At 40.9% G+C, this 21,170-nt stretch overlaps 2 protein-coding genes across 4 annotated transcripts; one reads left to right on the top strand and one right to left on the bottom strand.

The window, feature by feature from the left end:
* Nucleotides 1-114: 114 nt before the first annotated feature.
* RB195_017967 (uncharacterized protein) lies at nt 115-8,868 on the top strand (the record flags this gene model as incomplete). Its single annotated transcript, XM_013441023.2, has 20 exons — nt 115-217; nt 284-441; nt 512-621; nt 672-750; nt 1,289-1,376; nt 2,868-2,970; nt 3,034-3,187; nt 3,245-3,385; nt 3,454-3,610; nt 3,667-3,782; nt 5,529-5,678; nt 5,787-5,902; nt 6,023-6,207; nt 6,338-6,462; nt 6,585-6,665; nt 6,719-6,829; nt 8,272-8,404; nt 8,529-8,603; nt 8,655-8,764; nt 8,821-8,868. 20 exons carry the CDS (start codon nt 115-117, stop codon nt 8,866-8,868), a joined length of 2,343 nt encoding a protein of 780 aa, XP_013296477.2.
* A 612-nt stretch (nt 8,869-9,480) lies between these two features.
* On the bottom strand, nt 9,481-21,111 carry RB195_017966 (uncharacterized protein; the record flags this gene model as incomplete). 3 transcript variants are annotated; one of them, XM_064185181.1, is made up of 11 exons in its annotated part: nt 9,481-9,673; nt 10,972-11,061; nt 11,127-11,233; nt 11,296-11,391; nt 16,215-16,307; nt 18,687-18,866; nt 18,924-19,073; nt 19,172-19,366; nt 20,269-20,343; nt 20,411-20,429; nt 21,059-21,111. In XM_064185181.1, the coding sequence occupies 11 exons, from the start codon at nt 21,109-21,111 to the stop codon at nt 9,481-9,483; spliced, it is 1,251 nt and encodes a 416-aa protein (XP_064041060.1). The 3 variants fall into 3 exon arrangements, with proteins under 3 accessions (XP_064041060.1, XP_064041062.1, XP_064041061.1); XM_064185179.1 differs by lacking the exons at nt 9,481-9,673; nt 20,411-20,429; nt 21,059-21,111 and adding an exon at nt 10,754-10,910 and having other exon boundaries at nt 20,269-20,331; XM_064185180.1 differs by lacking the exons at nt 10,972-11,061; nt 11,127-11,233; nt 11,296-11,391; ... (5 more) ...; nt 20,411-20,429; nt 21,059-21,111 and adding an exon at nt 10,504-10,580.
* Nucleotides 21,112-21,170: the final 59 nt, after the last annotated feature.

Genomic DNA, 21,170 nt, shown 5'->3' with positions numbered 1-21,170 from the left:
GCTTGAGTCTCTGTACTTACTAACATTACAAGGTGTTGCGACACTTTAGATGTATTGAACATGTTGGAATTGTTCACTTTTTTCACACCTTTTTTCTTATGTGAATTCCAGAAGATGAGCACAGGTCATCAACCTGGAGTATTTAAGAGGCCTGCAAAAGCACATAAAACGTTCAAGGGAAAGAGATCTAAAGGTCAAATAGATACTGAAAATAGAGGTAAACCCAATGATTACATGAGTTGCTTCATTTACTGGCGACCACCATAAGTTCATTTTCTTTCAGGTAGACTTGTGGTGTCTTCGGTTGTGAAAGCTCGAAAACGTTTACTTTCCAAGGAGGAACGCCATCAGCGAGCCATTCATATACGTGCCAATAAACGAAAGGCTGCCTTTGAACAACGTCGAGGACTAGATGGGGGAATAGCTGCGCCAACTTTGATTGTGAGTAGTTGACTCCACATATATGGAAGTGAAGTAGCGTTTCCACCACGTTGTTTTTCTTTTGTTCCAGACAGTTATTTCGTTTGATAGCAACCAGAATCCTACTGATTTTATTAGTGTACTCGCAGGATGTGATGAGACTATCGTGCACACATTAGGTCACAATGTCGTTTATCTCGCGTAAGTTACTGCTTGTTCCTGATCTCTATCAGGAAATATATAGTTTTAAGGATTCCTCGTTTCAAATCTCGGGTAGGCTTCCTTTCGCCAGACCTCTCCAGGCTCGATGATGTTTTGGCTTCAATCAAGGTGGGAATTTGTGTTTACCTTCTGTTCATTTTATGCATATATGTACTTAAATGTGTTCAATATTCGCAGCTGCCCGAAGCTACGATTTTTCACTTGACTCACAGTTCCTTTCCTCTCTATCTTGCCTTTATCGGAGGCTCATCGTGCAGACCCGCTTGAAGACTTTCAGCGCCGTTTATACATGCGCTAGCAACAAAATAACCAAGAATTAGCAAATTTTTGAAACTGTTCAGCAAGGTTTTCTGTTACTTCACATTTCTCTACGCTGTTACTTTTCAAATAAAACCTGCATCACACTACCGTGATGCATGTATGCAGTCATGCGATCCAGCTTCATTCAGCAGTTTAAGTACTCTGTGTTGTTCATCGTAAACATTCTAGAGCAGCGTGGTCATTTCGGTTCCATTGTCTATGTTAGGTAAATCAATCAGTGTGGAAGTCTGACTTTCCAGACATCTTCAGTGATCTCGAGTTACTTTTCCGTCGAAGGAATCTTTAGTTTTTGCGCTAGATCTTCCTGTATTTTCAATTTGTTTAGGTGTCGGATGTAGTGTGTTTCTTGTGGCCTATTGAAGGCGAGCTCAACCAGGAACAAAATTTGCTTCTCACCATTATGAAAGCGCATGGTACGTTCTGATTTTGTTTCTGAAATCCCTCCCTCAGGAAGATGAAGCTGGAGTTACTGTCCACATCATCAACGTTAGAACTACTCTCTCCATGCGTCACATATCAATGAACTAAGCACCTATCAATCCTAATAACTCGAACATTGTCCTCAAATAATCCTTAGAACTATCAGCGCCTACTGATTTGCCTTATTGTTGAGAAATATAGGATTTTTGCTTTCGCTGTGGTACGTTGTTCAAGTCAATTGAGGTACTTCTCCTTAAGAGCCTTATCCCAAATATTTTCCCTTTGCATCTCACATCTGTCTTGTAGGAGGTCATTTTCAAAGCGTTTTGTTGATTCTTGTTCTCTTAGAAACGCACCTGAATTACTTCTCCGTTTAAGAAACAATAATTAACGGAAGAATCATACAATAATTTACAGAAAGTTCCACACTGACTATCACAATGATAATCACTTAGTTTTTTTTTATATCTAGACACTACCGCATCTATGTTTTTTTCTTCAAAGGAAGTAGGTATACGTTACCATCGTTAACAAGTTGTGCAATGTCATAAAATTTGGTTGGCCACGTTTGTCAGTGGTGAGAAGAGATTTGTGTACTGTGTTTGGATTCGTTGTGATGATACTCATTTATGCAGCGACAAATATAAAAACCAGAGATTAAGAAAAAATGGTGCAGTTCGATAGGTAGGAAGACTTATTCTATTATTCTTATGATGCGGTATTCGCTTACTTATTTTATAAGGGTTCCCGAATGTGGGGCAGTTCTGCAAGCAGCCTCAATCGAAGATGCGCGACAGAAGTAGCGGTTGTGATCGAGGAGGGACCGTCGATAGCTTCACTTATCTCTGCAGTACGAGTCGCTTACAACTTCCTCTTAACCGCACCGCTTCGAGCGCAGCTGCTTACGCAATTGCAGCGAGCTTCAGATCGTTTGGACCCGACTATACATACCTATATCCAATATGCGAAAGCTATATACGCAAAACTCTACCTATATACAGAAACTCGAAACTTTGTTTAATTAATGGTGGACCTTTAACGAGCATTATAGGTCTGAATAATTATAATGACATCATTCGGAATGGATTTCCATAACCTAATGGTAAGAAGTGAAATCTCTTACTTTTCAAATCCCGTTGAAATACCTCTTTTAATAACGGATAAAAACCTGCAAGATTGACATGGGATTTGTTAACACTAAGTGTCGGTCTCTTATGGACGTATCTTCTCACTAGTGGATTTTTCATGTGAAATTTAGGTGCAAATGCTTGCAGTACAAATTCGGTCTTCTATTGCTCGCGAACTTGGTTTTGTGTATGTTCGCATTGCCTTAGTTACCGTTTTCAGTATGCACTGAATGCTGTATTTCTACTGAAACCTCAAGGATCTTATCTTAGGAAAACCAACTCTCTGGCAATTGAAAGATAAAAACATCTGACTGCATGATTGATTTTCACGCTTGCTACCTGACTTTTTACTTTAAGGATTGCCTTCGTTTGTGAACGTGAACCCTCATCTCGACAATGTTCCAGTTGGAAAGAAGAGAGAGGATGCTAGAAAACGTGTTCAGTCATTAATTGGCGAAGTGTATGCATTCTTCATATTTCTTATTGTTAGTACGTGAAACCATTACGTCCTCTTTTTTCTTAGTAATTTGACAACAAACAAGACTTTTGCCTGTGACACGAAAGCGGAGCGCATTCTCCTTCTTCGTCACTTTGTGGATATGAAGAAAAATAAGATGCTTCTGCAGAAACGACGACCACACATTCTTGTGGAGAAACTGGATCTCGCCGCCGAGAATGTAGATTGGTGGATTTTTTTTTTTGTATGGAATGAAGTGCAGAACGTCTTTTTTAAGAGTGGCGTTTGTTCGTTGCTCGCTAGTGGTTATTTGCGTGGTCCAACATGGAACGTAAATCACTTGGTGCATATTCAAGGGTGGGGAGATTTTCAAATTGGCCGCATTATTGAACATGACGACCCGCACCCATTGAAGCAGGTAGAACCTGGAAGTGTTTTGTTCCTATTGATTTGCTTCGTTTGAGCACCTTCTGGTTTTTTTTACAGAGTGAGAAGCTGTTGGAAAAGCATTCGGGAGAAGCGAAAGTTCTGGTAGAAGCTGATGAATCGCGACGAGAATCGTTGCAATCCGAAGTTATACCCGATCCAATGGACGCTGAACAAACATGGCCTAATGAATACGACGTGAATGAAGATGTGAAACGTTAGCTATCTTTTCTGTTTATTGTTATTCTTCATCTATCAGATTTGAGTTTACAGTGAAAAATGTTCCTGAAACGCGTAAGGTACCTAAAGGAACATCTTCTTATCAAGCTGCTTGGATTGTTGAAGATGGGGAAGAGTCTTCTAGTGGCAGTTCCGAAGATATCGATGAGGTCGATTCTCCATTTCTATTTCTCCATTTTATTCTCCATTTCCTACGATTAGTTCCCCTGTTGGAGGAATGTGGTCCTAAGGCATATAAATATAAGAGTATACTTTGGAGCATGAGAGGCCGATTTTCTTGAATTTTGGGATAACTTTTGCAACTTGTCGATAATATACAGGGAGCACGAGCCAAGACTTTTAGCCCTACTTGTTACGAATAACGTTTCGGCATCATCGCTTTAGTCAAGGTAAGTATTAGGTACAAGCAGCTCCCGCGACAGCTTGTCTTTAGGGGAAATGACTGGCAACGGCGATAGTTAACTGCACCGCACAGCATTTAGCAGCATCAGTGTACCATTGCGCTGCGTTCGCCTTATGCTCCGTCTATCACATCGTTTATCTTCGTCGACCAACAAGGTGTGGAACATGCATCGCTGGAGCATGCGATGTCTGTACGGAGTACTGATTGTTCTCGTATAGAGATATATCGAACGATTACACACGAAATACCAGAATTAGAAAATAACTGTATGTTTTATTTGTTTAAAACAAGCAAATCGAAGCATTTAATTTGTAGTTATTGCCTGATGAATCCAAATTTCCGCACAATGCACACACACAGATCCCGTTCAAATTTTAAGTGAACTTTCGAATGTGCTGTAGTGCATCGTTGATTTAAAAAGTTCTTGACTTAAGGTTTCTCATTTTGACACCACTTTGGATTCCGTAAAAGAGATTTTTAAAACAAGACGAGAAAGTTTCAGCTTTTTGCATTAAAAACAGATTTTTGGAATGTTTTTCAGACAACTCATCACGGAAACAAAGAGTGTTTGAAACATTGATGAATGTTGCATGTTCTATTGATGCAGCCAATCTAGGCAATCATCTTCTCAGCATTTCCATTTTTTGCGTTTTTTTTTTCACTTTTTACGTTGTTCTTTGAATACTCCTAGAGGTCAACTCTATCAAGTAATTGCAACACAAACACGGCGCACGACCTCAGTAACGTGGTGGCCGGTGGGTGTGGCTTAAAGGCAGCATACCACGAATCTGGGGTGGTACGGATTTTAGGTGGAGTATCCATATACGGGGTCGTAGATCATGGAGACCGGAGTAGTTCCGTTCATCTCTGCCTAAATCACTGCAAGCAGCGGGCCCCTGAATGCTGTTTTGTACGATGCTTCTATTGCAGCTCGCCACCCTTGCACACGTAGCGTCTGTTACTGCCTATCGGTGCACTCCGAATTGATTTTTGACGAATCGCAGGGCGGAGGCGGCGCAAGGGGTGGAGCGTTGCAATACATGGCGTCGTAGAATACAGCATCCTGGAGACGGCTGTTTGCAGTGATGCAGGGAGAAATGAGCGGAAATATCCCCGTCTCCATAATCAACGATCCCGTATACGGATACTCCACCTCAAATCCGCACAACATCAGATTCGTGGTATACTCCCTTTAATGATCAAAGGTAGCGTAAGATATTCTGCTCTGGCCTACCGACAGCCTCCTCTGCAGGCACCTAGTCGGCTGCGCATAATCGGTCATAACGTCCGCCTCCGTTCGTCGTCAGAGTCTGGATTTTCTCTCAAATGCCTGATCTAGAACCAGTTATTATCCTATGAGAGATAATTACATAACCAAGAGCCAAGAACCAAAAAGCCCATATCGCTGTGCTTACGTCAGTTGCGGAGTCGTCGTTGTATTAACTATTAGCTCGTTGGTCGTTGGATTATGATTTATGATGCATCTCTTAAGGATGATGAATATGCAGAGGAAAAGAGCTATATGGATGTCGGGGCAGCTACAGAAAGTGATGTGGAAGAACAAGAAAACAATGACGAAATGGTGGATTTAGTTTCGGAATCAGCAGATGATGTCGTGGATGAAGCGGACGATCTTGATGAGGTACTGCCTTTTCAAGATTAGACTTGTTGAAAGGAGGAAGCTTTTACCGATGTTTTTTGTGCTTTCTTTAGATTTTTGAATTCAATGTGTCAGAACTTTTTGGTTTAGGTAGAGAAGTATCGTCGTGAGCGTGAAAATGCGCAATTTCCTGACGAAGTTGACACACCTATGGGAGATCTGGCCAGAATTCGTTTCCAGAAATATAGAGGTCTTAAGAGTTTCAGGTGAACTCTAGCTTTCGGATTTTGCAGAACTTATCACGGTGATATGGGACTATTATCACTGCTTTACCTTAAAATTAACTCGCTGTAAGTGAAGTTTTCTTGGAAGATTTCATTTTTCAGAACCTCCCCATGGGATCCTAAGGAGAATCTACCGTCAGATTACGCCCGCATCTTCCAGTTCCAAAACTATAAGAAAACTAGAAAAACAGTCCTGAATGAAATTGATGAGTATGATTCCACATCTTGTGCTTTCTCCGGGCAATATGTGACTTTGCAAATCGATCGTGTGCCTACTACACTTGCAGGTATATCATTGCTTTTATAGTAGCTTCGACCTTTTTTTTTACTATGTCGGGTTTTCCCTTTCTTTCCATAACGATATTCCATCGAGAAAATCTATTACTTTGAAGGACTTGATTTTTGTTTTTCTTTCAGAGCAGTGGGATAAAGACAGACCTATGGTGCTTTATCAGCTTCTCCCTCACGAACAACGGATGTCAGTGCTGAATTTTGTAATTCGAAAGCACCCTTCATGCAAGATACCGATAATGAACAAGCAGGTGTGTAGCTTTGTTGTTGATGTTGAATTCGTGCGCTTCATAACTAAGTGCAATAGTTTTTTCGGCAGTAGTTTACATTGCTGCTCAAATTTCCGACGAATTGAAAAATTGACGTGTTCCAGAAATTGATTTTCTCCGTCGGGTTCCGTAAATTTGAAGCATCTCCAATCTTCAGTCAGCATACGAATGGAGACAAGTTTAAGGTTTTATTTCTTCTTTTTTTTCCCCGAATTATTCGATATTTATTTTGTCGCAGCTTGAAAGGTTCCTACCTCCTAATGCGACGTGTGTGGCCTCTGTGTTTGCACCTATCACTTTCCCACCGGCGTCTGTGCTAGTTTTTCGTGAAGGAAAAACAGGGAGAGATGTAGGTGTAATTTTTCCGCTTTGTTTTGCGTCAGTATTTACTTATTTATTCAATAGTTTGCTTGAGATTTCCCTTTAGATAAAGCAAGCCCAACAGTTTTAAATCTGAGCAAACCAGCAAGGAAAAAATGCCATTGTTTTACACGGAAATTTAGCAAGAGACGTTAACAGGAAGTAATTGCTCTTGTTGATGCCATTCAAGATGTGTTTAAGTACGCACATGCAGATTACTAACTGGAAGAACGATTCTCTCTGCCAAGTTTTTTTTTACAGCCTTCTTCATTAACAGTACTTGATCCCTGTTACTATATGATCCCAGTCTTATGCAGTAATGTCCTTAAATACTCCTTAAATACAAAATTCTGCCCTTCAGACTGTCAAAGTCATTTTTTATTTGCAGATTTGTGTCATTCATTTTATCTCTTGTATCGGTAGACCGTGAAAGAACGAAATACTTACATAGCTTCACAAGCGACGTGGACATCGCTCTTGGTATAGATCCTGCTTTATTGATAGCGAAATATTCCGGGCCGGATTCTGTGGCCGGGTGATTTCGCGAGTAATGAGCAGGCTTATTCCCAGTGACATCTAGAGCCCGTTACAAAATCGTTGCATGTTTTGGTAGTAGTTGCGCAACTATCCGAAAAGTGAATTAGGAACTATTAAAGGCATTACCCCACGAATCTGAGGTGATGCAGATTTCAGGTGGAGTATTCGTATACGGGATGGGGGATTATGGAGAAGGGGGTGATTCCGTCCATTTCTTCCTAATTGCCGTGAAAAAAAAGCCTGGAAGATGCGGCGCTGCACAAGCCTGGCGCGCTCCAGTCGAATTCCCTGTAGAGAGTAGTGCGCCAAAACGCCTGAAGTCGTTTTTTACGGCAATTAGGAAGAAATGGACGGAATCATCCCCCCCCCCCCTCTCTCTATCTCTCTGTCTCTTCTAAATCTGTAATCATGTGCTCTTCCATAGTCTCCCATCCTGTATACGAATACACCACCTGAAATCCGTACCACCTCAGATTCGTAGAGTGATGCCCTTAAAGAAAGGAGTGTGTTGCACAGAGCGTTAGGGGCATATTTTTGCAGCTAAATCTGTAATCATGTGCTCTTCCATTCACAGACATCATCTGCATTTTGTTTGTGGTTTTTTTTTCCGTAAACTCCATTTGTCAAAGCTGAAACTGTGCTTTTCTTCTCTTTACCCAAGCAAAGTTCTCCTTGTGTTAATTTAATAGAAAAACACAATTCCATACAGTGCATACAGTAGCAGTTGTAGATTGTGAATATATGCAGTAGTACTTATATATTTTTTGTACCTACCTAAGATATTTCTTTCTTTAGTTACTATATCTTTAGTAAAATGCAGCTTCTTTATTGTGTGAATTGATGCTTCCTTATCCCAAAAGTAACTTATCCAATCAGCGAGCTGAGACATTGCAGGAACTTGTTGCCACTGGCTCTCTTCTTGACATTAACCCCGACAGGGTTGTGCTCAAACGAATAGTCCTATCTGGCCATCCTTTTAAGATCAATAAGCGCTCAGTTGTTTGCCGATACATGTTTTTTAACAGAGGTAGGTCTTTGTTACTGGAGTCTTCATATTTTTTACCACTTCTAATGATGAGGTCTTGAGATCAGCTGCTAAATCTCTTTACTCTAAAGAATTATTGAGTGTAATGCTAAATTCACCATTCCAGAAGACATAGAGTGGTTTAAACCAGTAGAGTTGTACACTCCCAGTGGTCGTCGAGGACATATCAAGGAACCACTGGGTAAGCGGATTTTTTCTCCTAAATCTTTGAATGAAAACATTATCTTTTCAGGCACTCATGGCCACATGAAATGCCGTTTTGATCACCAGCTAAACGCTAGCGATTCTGTCATGATGTCGTTATACAAACGGGTTTTTCCAAAATGGACGTATAATCCAAGGGTTTGTTTACTCTTAATAATCTCAAATCAGCAACATGGCTAGATAGATTCTTCTAGGTGGTGCACTCTGTAGGAGCACAAGAAAATGAGGAAATGGATGAGTAGCAGTTTCTTGCTTTTTAAAAGCTTTTTTGTTGTTTGAAGTACTACTTTCTGTAATAGATGTGTCGTTTTGCTTGAGCTGATGTTGTTGATATCATTGTTATTGCCATTGTTTCTTGAGAGTTTACGTTGTTTCATTTTTTTACGTTTCCACAAAGTTTTTACTCTTCCTACCAGTAAATAAATAGTTTGATGCTGATTCTCATACTGACTGGGAGGAGGGTTCATCCATATTACGTAGTCAGATTGATATTTTAAATGCATTTACACTTTTAATCTGCAGCATTGGGCTTCTTGTTTGGAAACACCGCCCATATGTATGGAGCAAACAAAAAGAAGTACGAGCATTTTCATTTATTCTGCAATTACGCAGACTTCATTCCAGAATTTGTTTAGGCCGTGCAGCGGAGCTAGAATTGGGCCGATTTCATGATCTTGTTGAATCCTTGCCATGTTCTTCTTCAAAACAACACAAACCACTTGTTGAGGTACATGCTCATTAAGAATGTACTCATTAGAAATGTGTTCACAATGGAATGAAAACCACTCAGAACTTTATGCGTAATCTCTCTTCAAAATAGTAAAACTGGGAGTCAGCAACACAGACACTCTAATCTACTTCAACCGATAAAAGGGCTTCAGCATATGGGCAGTGTTATGTTGGACAGCAAGTGGCTGAAACCACGGTAGGCATCCACAGTGAGATATATTAGGTCGGTCTCGCCATGAGAACGTCATCATTGTGTCTATTGAAAAACGACACTCAGCAGAAAGATGCAGCTTCGGAGGATATTCGTAGGCTCGCAACCTAAAGCTATAAGTTCTTCTGCAGAATATACATGTGACCTTCTTGTTCTTATAGATATAATTTTCGTTGGTATTATCTCAAACTCTTAATGTTTTATCTGTCTCGAAAATGAAAGAAAATACCGTCAGCTTCTCGGCCGAACTCCCTCATGTTTATTACCTAAATGCAACATCGGCCTTGATACCTTTGATTTCCACAAAAAAAAATTACGCTGCCACAAATTGAAGGATCTCAGTACACCTAACGATCCAACAACTTACACCTTTACAAGTAATGAAATGAAAACTCGTAAAATTATTTCATTATTCATGCTGCTAGCAAATATTGCTCCGTTGTGTCGCTCCATCAATAATATAATTTATTTACTTTCTCTTCGTTCTTTTCATCTTTTTTATGATTGTAAAATTGCTTCCTTGAGAAAACACTTGTTTCTTTGTGCTCTTTTCGGAATGTCTGTGTTTTTTGAGGAGTTGCCCCGTTAGAGAAGCTGAGTCCTCTCATTCCTGAATCTATAGGTTGTGTCTCGAGTTTTCATCGTGGCTAATAGGCCAGTTTTGATGTTGTGAAGAACTTGACATCGTAAAAAAGCAAAGAAAGGCACTCCAAAGTTCTAACAATGAAGTGGGAATTTGTGAGAGTCATTGCTCCATCATCACCGAAGCTCAGAATCAGCATACCACGAATCTGACGTGGTAAGGGACTTTACGGTAAAAACTAAAGATAGGGTCGCACATTACGGGATTCGGGATAGTTCTACTCAATTCTCCTTAATCTTATTTACAAGCGACGTGAGAGCCGCCTTATTTTCTACGATGTACGTTAGAACGCACCTCTTCGTTTCGGCCTCCTTGGAAGCCTCTTTATTCGTTTTACTTGAACAGCCTGATGAGGATACCTCATTAATCATCGACCACTCGCATGTGGATGCGGCACGTGCGCAAAGGTAGCGCGTTCCAGCTGAAATCGTGGTGGAAAACGACGTCTTCGAAGTCCTTTTTTTTCTACGACGAGCAACCCTATCTCCAGCTTTTGCCGCGGACTCACGCGCCACTTCAGATTCGTCATATATGCTGTATATATCTACACAAGCTGTCCACAGCTGTCGACGCATTGCTGTCTTCGATTTCTTTCCTCATTTTGCAGAACTACATGACTTTTCGATTCAATCCTGTTTGTCATCAAATATCGCGCTATCGACGAAAGTCGTACCAATGGAATTAAATAGTGTTTTCGTGTCCTTTAATCAATTAGTGAAAGATATCCAATGCTCCCAGGAAAAAATGGCTTGGAAAACTCACCGCTGGGCTTCTACAATTTGTGGATTGGGACGCTTCTCACAGTACGGCATACAGTCAGTTACAATCACAAAAGCAATTACACCCACTGACCTGGCGAGTTCATTAATTAGGATTTCACGAACATGAAAATCTAGGAAATCTATCTAAGAACTAACCAAACGTCTGACTTATAGGGATCGTACGGTTCCCCTTTGAGGATTTCTGGTGCAGAATATGATTTAGACCCACAGTATGTTTCCGACAACGCATCACCTCTGATAACCTAAGTGTACATTTGATAAGATTGTTCAAGTCTATCAAGGTTATCAAAGCAAAATGACCAACACTTCGTGCAAATCCGAAATCACTGATTTTGATAATTCCTTCGTCAGGAAAGATGACTATGTTCTCTAGTTTGAGATCACGGTGAACAATTCCACGCTGAAACGCACAAGTATTCGATCCAATCTTTGCAACACATATACAGGGTTGTACCATAAGTTTCTCGCCACGTTCATCAACATTTTGAAATCACAGTAGTGCGAGTTCTATGTCGATGAAATCAAGAATCTTCCCGAGCGATGGCGAACATCTCTGGGGATTTTGGTGAGTACATCGGTGGTTGTGATATCTATGTATATTTCTTTATCTATTTACTGGCGTGCAAAAAGACGAGCCAACCAAAACGCTGGAGATTATACTAAGCAACTGGACATTCACGATCCAGTTTGACCAGGGTACGCGTGGTGATCACACTACCCCCTCGATTACGACCGCCCTCCTCCTTGCTTCTTCTTCTCAAACGTTCTTGCGACAGTTCTCAGTTGCTGTCAATTCAATATATTGGAAACTTCATGTATTTCGAAAAAGAAAAGTCGAACTTGTTTGTGTTTTGTTATAGTGAACCTGCGAGGTTTTTAGATGGAACCTTTAATTGACTGACGCTTCGGCTTTTTCGCCGTCTTCAGAGGCCTAAATAGAGGGTGACTGGAGCAATGCTACGTTTATCCCGTCAAGTGCCACACTACCCTGGGTCACTGTTTCGATAATCGTTCAGGGTAGTAAAAACAGAAACCCATTTACATTGAAAATGGTCTTACGTGTTGCTCCATCGGATGTGGCGCGGCTGGTAGCACGCACTTGTCACTCAGCGTACCAGCGAATGAGCCAATGAGCAGCGAATGTACCGTGTGGATCACTAGCGACGATATAGATGATTTGATCTACACACAGAATATCAGGCGGTTATAGGTCACAGAGCGGTACAAATCGCAAGAACTCATTCGTTATCGACAAGCTATTTTTCGTGTTTTGTGAGCCAGTATAACGCATTTCACATCGTAATCGTTTCCGTTGTGGGCCTCATGTCTGTGCCTTCTTAGTGGTGTTATCAAGCTTTTTTGTTGTTTTCCTGTGTTCATCAACTCAACATCAGGGGCGACATTCAAAATCCGACCAATAATAAGTTGTGTGGGAGGACCAACGGATCGAATTTGGTGGTTCCTTAATAAAATCCTGAGTCATATTTTGCCTGAAATACCATCTCATTTGTCGAACACTCACCATTTCCTTGAGCGATTACGCAATGCGAGAGTTGAGGGCAACTGCGTAATAGAGTCCTTTGATGTAACCTCACTCTACACGAATGTAAAAAACAGTTAGGCGCTGCAAGCTCTCTCTGAGATTATATGGTAACAACTTGGAAACATATGGACTAAGTAAATCTTGCATAATAACTCTTTTCAAGGAATGCCTGAATTGTAATATCTTTAGGTGGTCAGGAAATTATTTCGCGCAACTGAGAGAGCTAGCAATGGGTCAACGATTAGCACCAGCACTGGCGATCTGCTTCATGAGCAGAATCAAAGAACCAGTGTTTTCGCGTAGACCAATAATGTATTAGAGATATATTGACGACTGTTGCATCATAACATCAACACATTCCGAAATGGACGAGTTTTTCCGAACACTCAACCAACAATCGCAATATATAAGACTCACACGAGAAACCCCAAAAGAGGGATGGCTTTCTTACCTCAACACACAAATAAGTACTTCAAACGGCATTACTAGGGTAAAGTAGTATCGCAAAGAAAGTTGCAAGAACATCATATTGCACGCCAAATCTGCACATCCAACTGCAGAAAAAGGCGCAGTGATTCATAATATGTTCAAAACCGCCAGTGAAGTATGCACTGGCAACCAAGAACGACACGAATCACGAAGACTAGCCTTGAAAATTGCTTGTGCTATTGACCATACAGTACGTCCACATTACCGAAGAACCCGCACTGTAAATAGCAATGTTCCGCGCGAAAACAAAATTTCTCTTTGTCTTCCTTTTATCTCTGACAGTGTCAGTGCCGCTGTTCAGCGAAGCATTATCCAAGCACAATTACAAGATGACTTGATCTTGGTGAATATCCCAAATGCAAACATCAAAAGCCAACTTGTTAGAAAAGGACTATATGATAGATACTGCATCTGTGAAAAATGTGTTATTTGTCCTTAAGGAAAAAAAGCGACTGCGCAAAAATGGGGGTAATACATGAGATTGAGTGCTTGATATGCAATGCAGCTTACGTTGGGGAGACCGGTAGGAATGTTGCAGTGAGGATTAATGAACACATGGCAGGAAAACGACGAAAAAGCTTGATAACACCACTAGGAAGACACAGACATGAGGACACAACGGAAACGATTACGATGTGAAATGCGTTATACTGGCTCACGAAACAGAAATATCGGCAAGGAAGACGTTGGAGGCGTTTTGGGTTTCTAAAAGAAACCCTTCAATGAATAATAGGAATGAATGCTTGTCGAATGTGTTCTTGCCACTTGTACCGCTCTGTGACCTATAACCGCCTGATATTCTGTGTGTAGATCAAATCATCTATATCGTCGCTGGTGATCTACACGCAGTAATACTCATTCGTTGGTACACTGAGTGACAAGTGTGTGCTACCAGCCGCACTACATCCGGTGGAGCAACACGTAAGACCATTTTCAATGTAGATGGGTTTCTGTTTTCACTACTCTGAACGATTATCGAAACACTGACCCAGAGTAGTGTGGCACTTGACGGGATAAACGTAGCATTGCTCTAGTCATTCTTTATTTATTTATTTATCTATTTATCTATTCTCTATCTAGTCATTCTCTATTCCTCTGAAGACGGCGAAAAGCCAAAACGTCAGGCGAATAAAGATTCCATCTAAAAACCTCGCAGGTTCACTATAACAAAACACAGACAGAATATGCCGAGGTTTCAAGAAGAAAGAACATTCGAAAAGTCGAACATTATCTGAGGAACGAATGGGAAATGAGAAAATTGGTAGGTGACAGCTGATAGAAGCGAAGAAACACCAAATAGCAGAAGAAGCAATTTTGCTAAAATTTTCATTCAAAAATCTATTAAATATCTCTGTATATTGATTAGAGGATATATTACGACGATAAAAGAGAAAAGTCAGGTGCATAGGTTGAATAACAGAGGAACGTCACGAAAAAAGAAAAAAAAAGAGAAAATCAGCATTTTGTTCCCACAGTGTAACAAACTGGGACAACACAGGTTTCACACCTATTACAATAAATAATGTTGAAGTGTCACATAAACTACAAAATATTATATTCAGCATCAGACGTGGAACAGTATGGAACCCCAAGCGTTTTGTTTTGAAAATGTATAGCGTGTTGACAAGGTAACAATGAGGCCCTGTAGGTGACACTTGGCTGAGTCAAATTTTTGCAAAAGAGTTAGAAACTTGCACCACTTTTAAAAGATAAATAATTTAATTCTGCATAGTGTTCAGCAGTTTAGAAGTGGATCGAATAGGATTAAATTAACAAATTTCAAAAAAAGCGTAGATTCTGTGCACATTGTTAGATCGGGAAGATCGCAAATTACTTCGTGATAAGAGGACCTAGAGAAATATTGCAGGTAGTTTTAAGAGAAGAAAGTTTGCTCTATCGCTGTCTTTTCCCATTTCTTAGTCTTGGAATTTTGAAGGGACAAAGATAGGAAATATGGCATTTTTCCCATCTTCGTCGCATCAAAAATTTGGAAAAATGGCGAGGCCGTGGAAATAGGTTGATGAGCATTTGATAGAGAAAATCTTCGGCTACAAGTTACTGGAAGATAATTTGCTTCGATCTAAGTTACTCTGGGTTATCAAATTTATTCAAGATCACTCATTTATAGCACAAATTTTTGGCGCAAACATTTTTGTTTTGGCAAGTTTTCCCATTCCAGAAAAATGAGACGATGTTTTGAAAATCACACACATTTGGATAGAGGCTAAGAAAAACTCTATGTCCAAAATTTCTCCTCTCCAAACCGTCTGGTTCTATTAGAATCTGGATGGGATAAATCTAAAAAAAAAACTCCGAAAATTTGTCTTTTGGTCCTCCTTTGACAATGTTATCAGCGATCTACCAGACCTAACAATGTGCACAGGATCTGACCTTTTTTTCTTCATTAAAATAAATATAATATTTTGTAATTTATGTAACATTTTAATATTACTTATTGTAATATCTTATGATGTATGTAATTATCTAATATTACGTAGTACTTTGTCCTGGTCACCATACCATCCTCCATTCATTACTGCCCACCGCACACTTCCTTACGACCCCCTTCCCTTGCAACCTCTCCACTCCTATTACGACCTAAGGTGGGAAGATCCCATCACAAACCTGTCCCTGAGTTACACTTATGGAGGAAGGCCAGATCTGTAAGAGTAGTACAAGTTCTCAAAGCGCAATCGTAAGATAGTAATCTGGCTGTAGATGTTCATGGCTTACACTCACACCAGTCAGCAAAGCGCCCTCTTCTGCATTGGATTCATAGATGTAACACTGGCATTTCGGCAAACAGGTATACCGCCTCACTGCGGTCAACCAGTCCACAGAGTTGGAAGCTGTATCATTTTACTTGTTTGCTGGAAGAAGAAATAGAAGGCCTACTCCTACCAAAGTGAGGTGTTTAGGTAAAACTCTTCAGGATAATAATGTATTTTCTTGATCCCTGCTAATAGAAGTGAAGAGGTAAGTCTTATCAATTAAGAAATAGAAATGTCAAATGTGGCAAAAGAAACTTATGGAGCGACCCTATATATTCTTCAAATCATTATTTCAATTTTCCTTTTCTTTTTTTCATGTTAGAACCGTTGCATCGTTGAGAGTTCACGAGTGCCTTTTTTTTTGTCATTCATCTTTTAACTTGGATCCTCCTTTCTAACTAACAATTTCTTTAAACTGACTGTGTGCATGTAGTAAACGGCCGAAATCACTTGAGACATCCAGATCATTGCTTGATGTTCCTTGACCGGTCCTTTTTTCTGCACGTGTTGTAGCTGCAACCGGTATATCTAATATATCCTAGTGCATCTTTTCCCATCTGTCAGTAAAAAGATAACTTCGCGGGCACAAATGCTATAGATAAAATACAAAGTCATATAAACTGCTTTGTAAGATTGTGTCTAAGGATGTGATTTTACCGCTTTCTACTTGATATCAGTTCTTTGAGTTAATTTTTGGATAAATGTGTTGGAAGGGGCAATCAGCATGACGGTTAAAAGCAGCATACCACGATTCCGACGTGATGAAAAAATATGAGGGAAAATCTAGAGTTAAGGTTGTAGGTTGCCAGATTAGAGGAAGGGGGAAACGGCGAAGAAGACGACGTTTTTTTAAAGACGAATCCAGTTGCAACGCTCCACTCTTGTGCAAGTGCTACGTGCGATCGGTCGAAGATCAGAATCAGGATGCTGTCTTCTCACCGGCCTATTATACGTAAAACCAATGGATAGCTGCTAAGAGGACAGGAACGTGTGCACAGAGGAGCGTTCTAACGTACCTCATAATAATCAAAGTGGTTCCCACACTGTTTCTTGCGACGATCACGAGAGATGAGCGGCACCATCCCTGATCCTGGAATCTACAACCCTTTCTCTAGCTTTTCCCGCGGATTGCCTCACCACGTCAGATTCGTTGTATGCTGCCTTTAAGGAGATAGTCGGGACCGGATGCGCTGAACTCAGTGAAGGCAATGCGAATGGGACCAAGTGAAGAGGTAGACTTTTTGCTGTTTCCTATTTGCAGTGTAATTATGCTTTGCTTTGGACCTTTTTGAAAAAACTGTAACTCTATCTTCTGAAGCGCTTTACAGTCAATCGCTGCACCATCCATGTCTATTTTACTTTTATTATTTTTTGCTCTCAGGAAGTTTGTAGGAGCTCTATCGCTTCCACATATTTCTGGCCCTCGAAGTTTTACTGGAAGATGTTAATAAATCAGAGTTATTTTTCCCTGAACACAGTAATCAAAAGAAGAAAAGATCCGAGTTTCCACGTCACAAACGTGTCGGAAATTTGAACACCTACTGTAACTGATTGAGCTTCGAGAAACTTGACTCTGCCATAACAATTGAACACTTCTGTTTGAACTGAGATGCGAAAGATAAATATTTCAGACCTTTATCTTGTCTTAGCCTATTCTTCGCCACTTTGCTGTCTTTCTCAACTCTATTAACTAAGAAGGGGCGGGTGTAGCGCAACTAGTAAGAGGTTCCGGTGTTACTGCACGATCGACCGATGGTCTGAAACCGCCTTAGTACAAACGAAGCCTTTCATCCCTGCTCGATAAATTTGTACCAGACTTTTCTTGGTGGACAGAAACACGGAGTTCATACATCGGCTAGCCACAGCACGTCATTATATAGGCCAACGCGCGTTCATAAAACCTCAAACGATTCTGAATTGAAGTATCGCGTTGCGATCCTAAGTGAATTTATCAACGCCCGCACTCGATCCTTTATCCCTTATCCAGTAAAGTCTTATATTTTATAGTTGAAGATGTGCAACAGGGTACGCGCATGGTGTCTCTGATTAGCCTCCATTCCAGGGAGGCGTTAATGTCTAATCAGAAGAGCATACGTTGTGACGGAGTCATTGGGCACCCATGGTTGAACAACTTGGGGCCAATTAGAATGATTCCCGCTTTCATGAATTTCGAGAATTCAGAAGAAGGCTCTTCTTTTCTCAGGAAATACTTTTTCTCCGAAACTTCGACATGTTGTGGCCCCTGTGAATTTATGTGCGAGTTTCTAATAAGGTTGTAATCATCCTTAGTCTCAATCGTGGAAAGAAATGCGATGAAATGATATTCGTAAAGATGACCTAAACCGCATTTATCCACTGTCTGTATCTGTTTTAGTCTTCTAGCTGTAAAAATAAGTTCCTTCAAGTAATAATTTGAGATCGCAAAAAAATCTGTCATGTCTAAAACGATAAGGCCTTGGTATAGCTAGAATATACAACTGCAACCAGCTGCACACAGCCTGAAGACGAGTAAGACTTCCCTGGTTATGATTCCTTTCTGTTCATAAATACACCACAGAAAGGAGACAACAAAAAAGATGCACATAGTCGACATCGAATCTATTCAACCGAGTGGCCGCAGCGCGTCTGACGCAACGCGCGCTCCACACATCCCACCTCTTTCCTCTGCCTCACTTCGCATCGCGTTCACAAGGTTCAACACATTCCACGACTATGTTCCACGACCGTGATCCTAATCTCAACTTCTAACGTGTTTATTTTTCCTCTGGATTACCCAAAGGGTACGTACTACCGAACTCGACAAAGGAATTTTTGTTCGGTTTTTTCTTTGCTGTGGGGCTTTTTGCTATTCAGCGAAACGAATACGTCCCAATTATGCACTAAAGAGCTAACCATATCTCCTCCTCGAGCGAATTCCATTGTAAGAAACACATGCTGCATTGCTTCGTAGTGGCCGAGAATACGCACGAGATGAGGATGATTCAGTCGTTTCCAGCATTCGATTTCACGCGGTAAAAACTTGCTGCGGAATTCCTCGGTCACTTTCTGCGTGTTTATCATTTTGATGGCAACCTGGCATCCTACAATGTTTAGTAGCGTGCTGTCAAGCTCAAACTCAAGGAAACTCACCGGATCCCCGCTAGAAACGAATTGGCCAGTTATTACTTTGCTATACCGTCCACAGCCGAGTTTGCGGGAGTTCCGTAGGTCAATGTTCTTTTCGAGAAAAAGTTCGCATAAAATCTCGTCTCTTGTCTTGTTCGTCCAATTCCCAGAAATCTGCAGCGTAATATTAATAGTATTTCTCTGGTTAGTTTTTTTTTTCTATTGTAAGCAGTGAAAGATAAAAAAAAGATGAAAGTTGTTCAGAAGCTCACGTATTTCTTTGACGGTGCATTACAAAGTCGAGTTGAGTCTGAATTCTCGTCTCCTCTATCCGTCCTACAGTAGCGGTTATGCCTAAGTTCATTGGTCTTCGCTTGTCTGTGCGGGGTAGTTGACGTTTCTTCTTGAGCACGTATCTGAGGTTGCACAAGCACTAGAGGAACTCGTCCTGCCTGATGCAGCTCACCCTGAACGGACCTCGATATATATATATATATATATATATATTCATATTTCACTTAATTTCCAACGCAGTGCTGAATTACGTAAAACTCTGAGGCCAAGCTCACTTTTCTGAACCCCAAGTTTGTGGGTCATCATGTCTTTTCGCTAATGCTCTAGACTAGTATATTTGTCAAGAAATCGTATTTGATTTTAGCAGTGCTAGCTCGCTAGGAGCGTTCCCTTTTCGTATTTGTTGGGATATCCCCCAACAACTAGAAAAAACTGCTCAAAATGCGAACTATACAAAGCGTTACATCAAATTACGAGGAAATTTGCAATTGTCTCAAGTGTGAAAAATTTCCATGTGTACTCATTCTGCCAAATATGGTTCTGCATAAGCGCAGGGGTGTGCACAAAAATGACCATTAAAAAAGATTTCTCTCTTTCCGAAGAACGTTTGGGATCGAGATCAGGCATTTCATTTGCACAGTACAGCGGCAGGCTTTCAACCTTGGACTTGATAGCAGACCTTACTAAGCGTGAAAGCGTGTCGTATGGCTAGTTTTAAACGCACAATAATCTTACATTCTGCTTAGATGTGGGTTTTTGAAGAACAGGAATAACTTAAAGGTTTTGATAAACATGAACCGAGCTCTCCACTCGGTCTTTCTTGACTATCCTTGTCTCGATGGGTTAAGTGTTTCACTGCCACTGTACTATGCCGTGGTTGGCGATGACGAGGATAACGTCATCTTCAATAGACACTGATTGTGATCGTTGCGATCACCGCGATTGCTCCGCCCCCAATCAATACGTGTCGATAATTGAACTGCTTCTCCAGCGACATCCGAGTATGGTAGAAGACTTAGTTGTCGTTTTCCCTCTTACTCGCGACTTCAGAGACTTCAAAATGGATAGCACTTACCTGCGCGTATGGTGGATCTCCTTGGCCTCCTAATGTTATTGTATGCTGTTGGGTTCCTCTCATTGAGAGTACCACCTGCAATTTTTCCAACATATTCCGATTTCACTGCTCAGTTCTCAGTTAGTAGTCTGCTGCAACCTACCTTAGCACGTTTGAAAATCCTGGCAGATGCTTCTTCTCACAAACCACACTCAAATGAATATGAACATCACCCATGAAAATGCTTATTGATGCGGCTGCTGTGATTACGTTATTGACATGCAATTCCACGTTACGCACAGCATTTCATCTCATCAACATGTACTTTGCGAATTCTCAGAATATTGTTTCCGTTCGATTTCGTGCTTTTTGTTTCTATCTGTCCAGAAGATTTTCATTGAAGGCGAGTGTCACCAAATTGAGGTGGTGCGGAAACGCCAGAGGAAACATGAAATTTGGGTTGTAGAGTGTGAGATTGAGCTTAGCTCTATACAACTTTCCGTAATTGTCGTAAAAAAAGCGACTTGGGAGCAGCGTCTGTTCGTACGAGTAACATTACAACGTGTCCCCTTGTATCCCCCTCTACACGCTCCGCTTCTCTCAGCAACCTATTCTTTGGTTTTTTTTTGAATACGCTGGCGAGGTATCCACATTCATCTTTGACTGCTAGTTCGCGGACGCATGCGTGTGCAAGAGTGGCGCATTGCAACTGATTTCGTAGGAGAGTCCGCTGCCTCCACGGCGTTTTTTACGACGATTGGAGGGGGGAGGGGAACTGCGTGAGACCACGCTCTTTTCCATAATCTACAACCCGAACTCCACGTTTTCTTGGGGTTTCTGTGCCACGTCAATTACCTCATACATTGCCTTTAAGTGTTTTTTACTCCTCTTCTCAGTCTAGACATCTCAATTGTTCCTACAAT

The sequence above is a fragment of the Necator americanus genome, chromosome II, assembly GCF_031761385.1.
Source record: "Necator americanus strain Aroian chromosome II, whole genome shotgun sequence".
Classification (NCBI taxonomy): domain Eukaryota; kingdom Metazoa; phylum Nematoda; class Chromadorea; order Rhabditida; family Ancylostomatidae; genus Necator; species Necator americanus.
The sequence above is the reverse complement of the archived record's forward strand: the minus strand, read 5'-3'. Positions and strand labels throughout refer to the sequence as shown.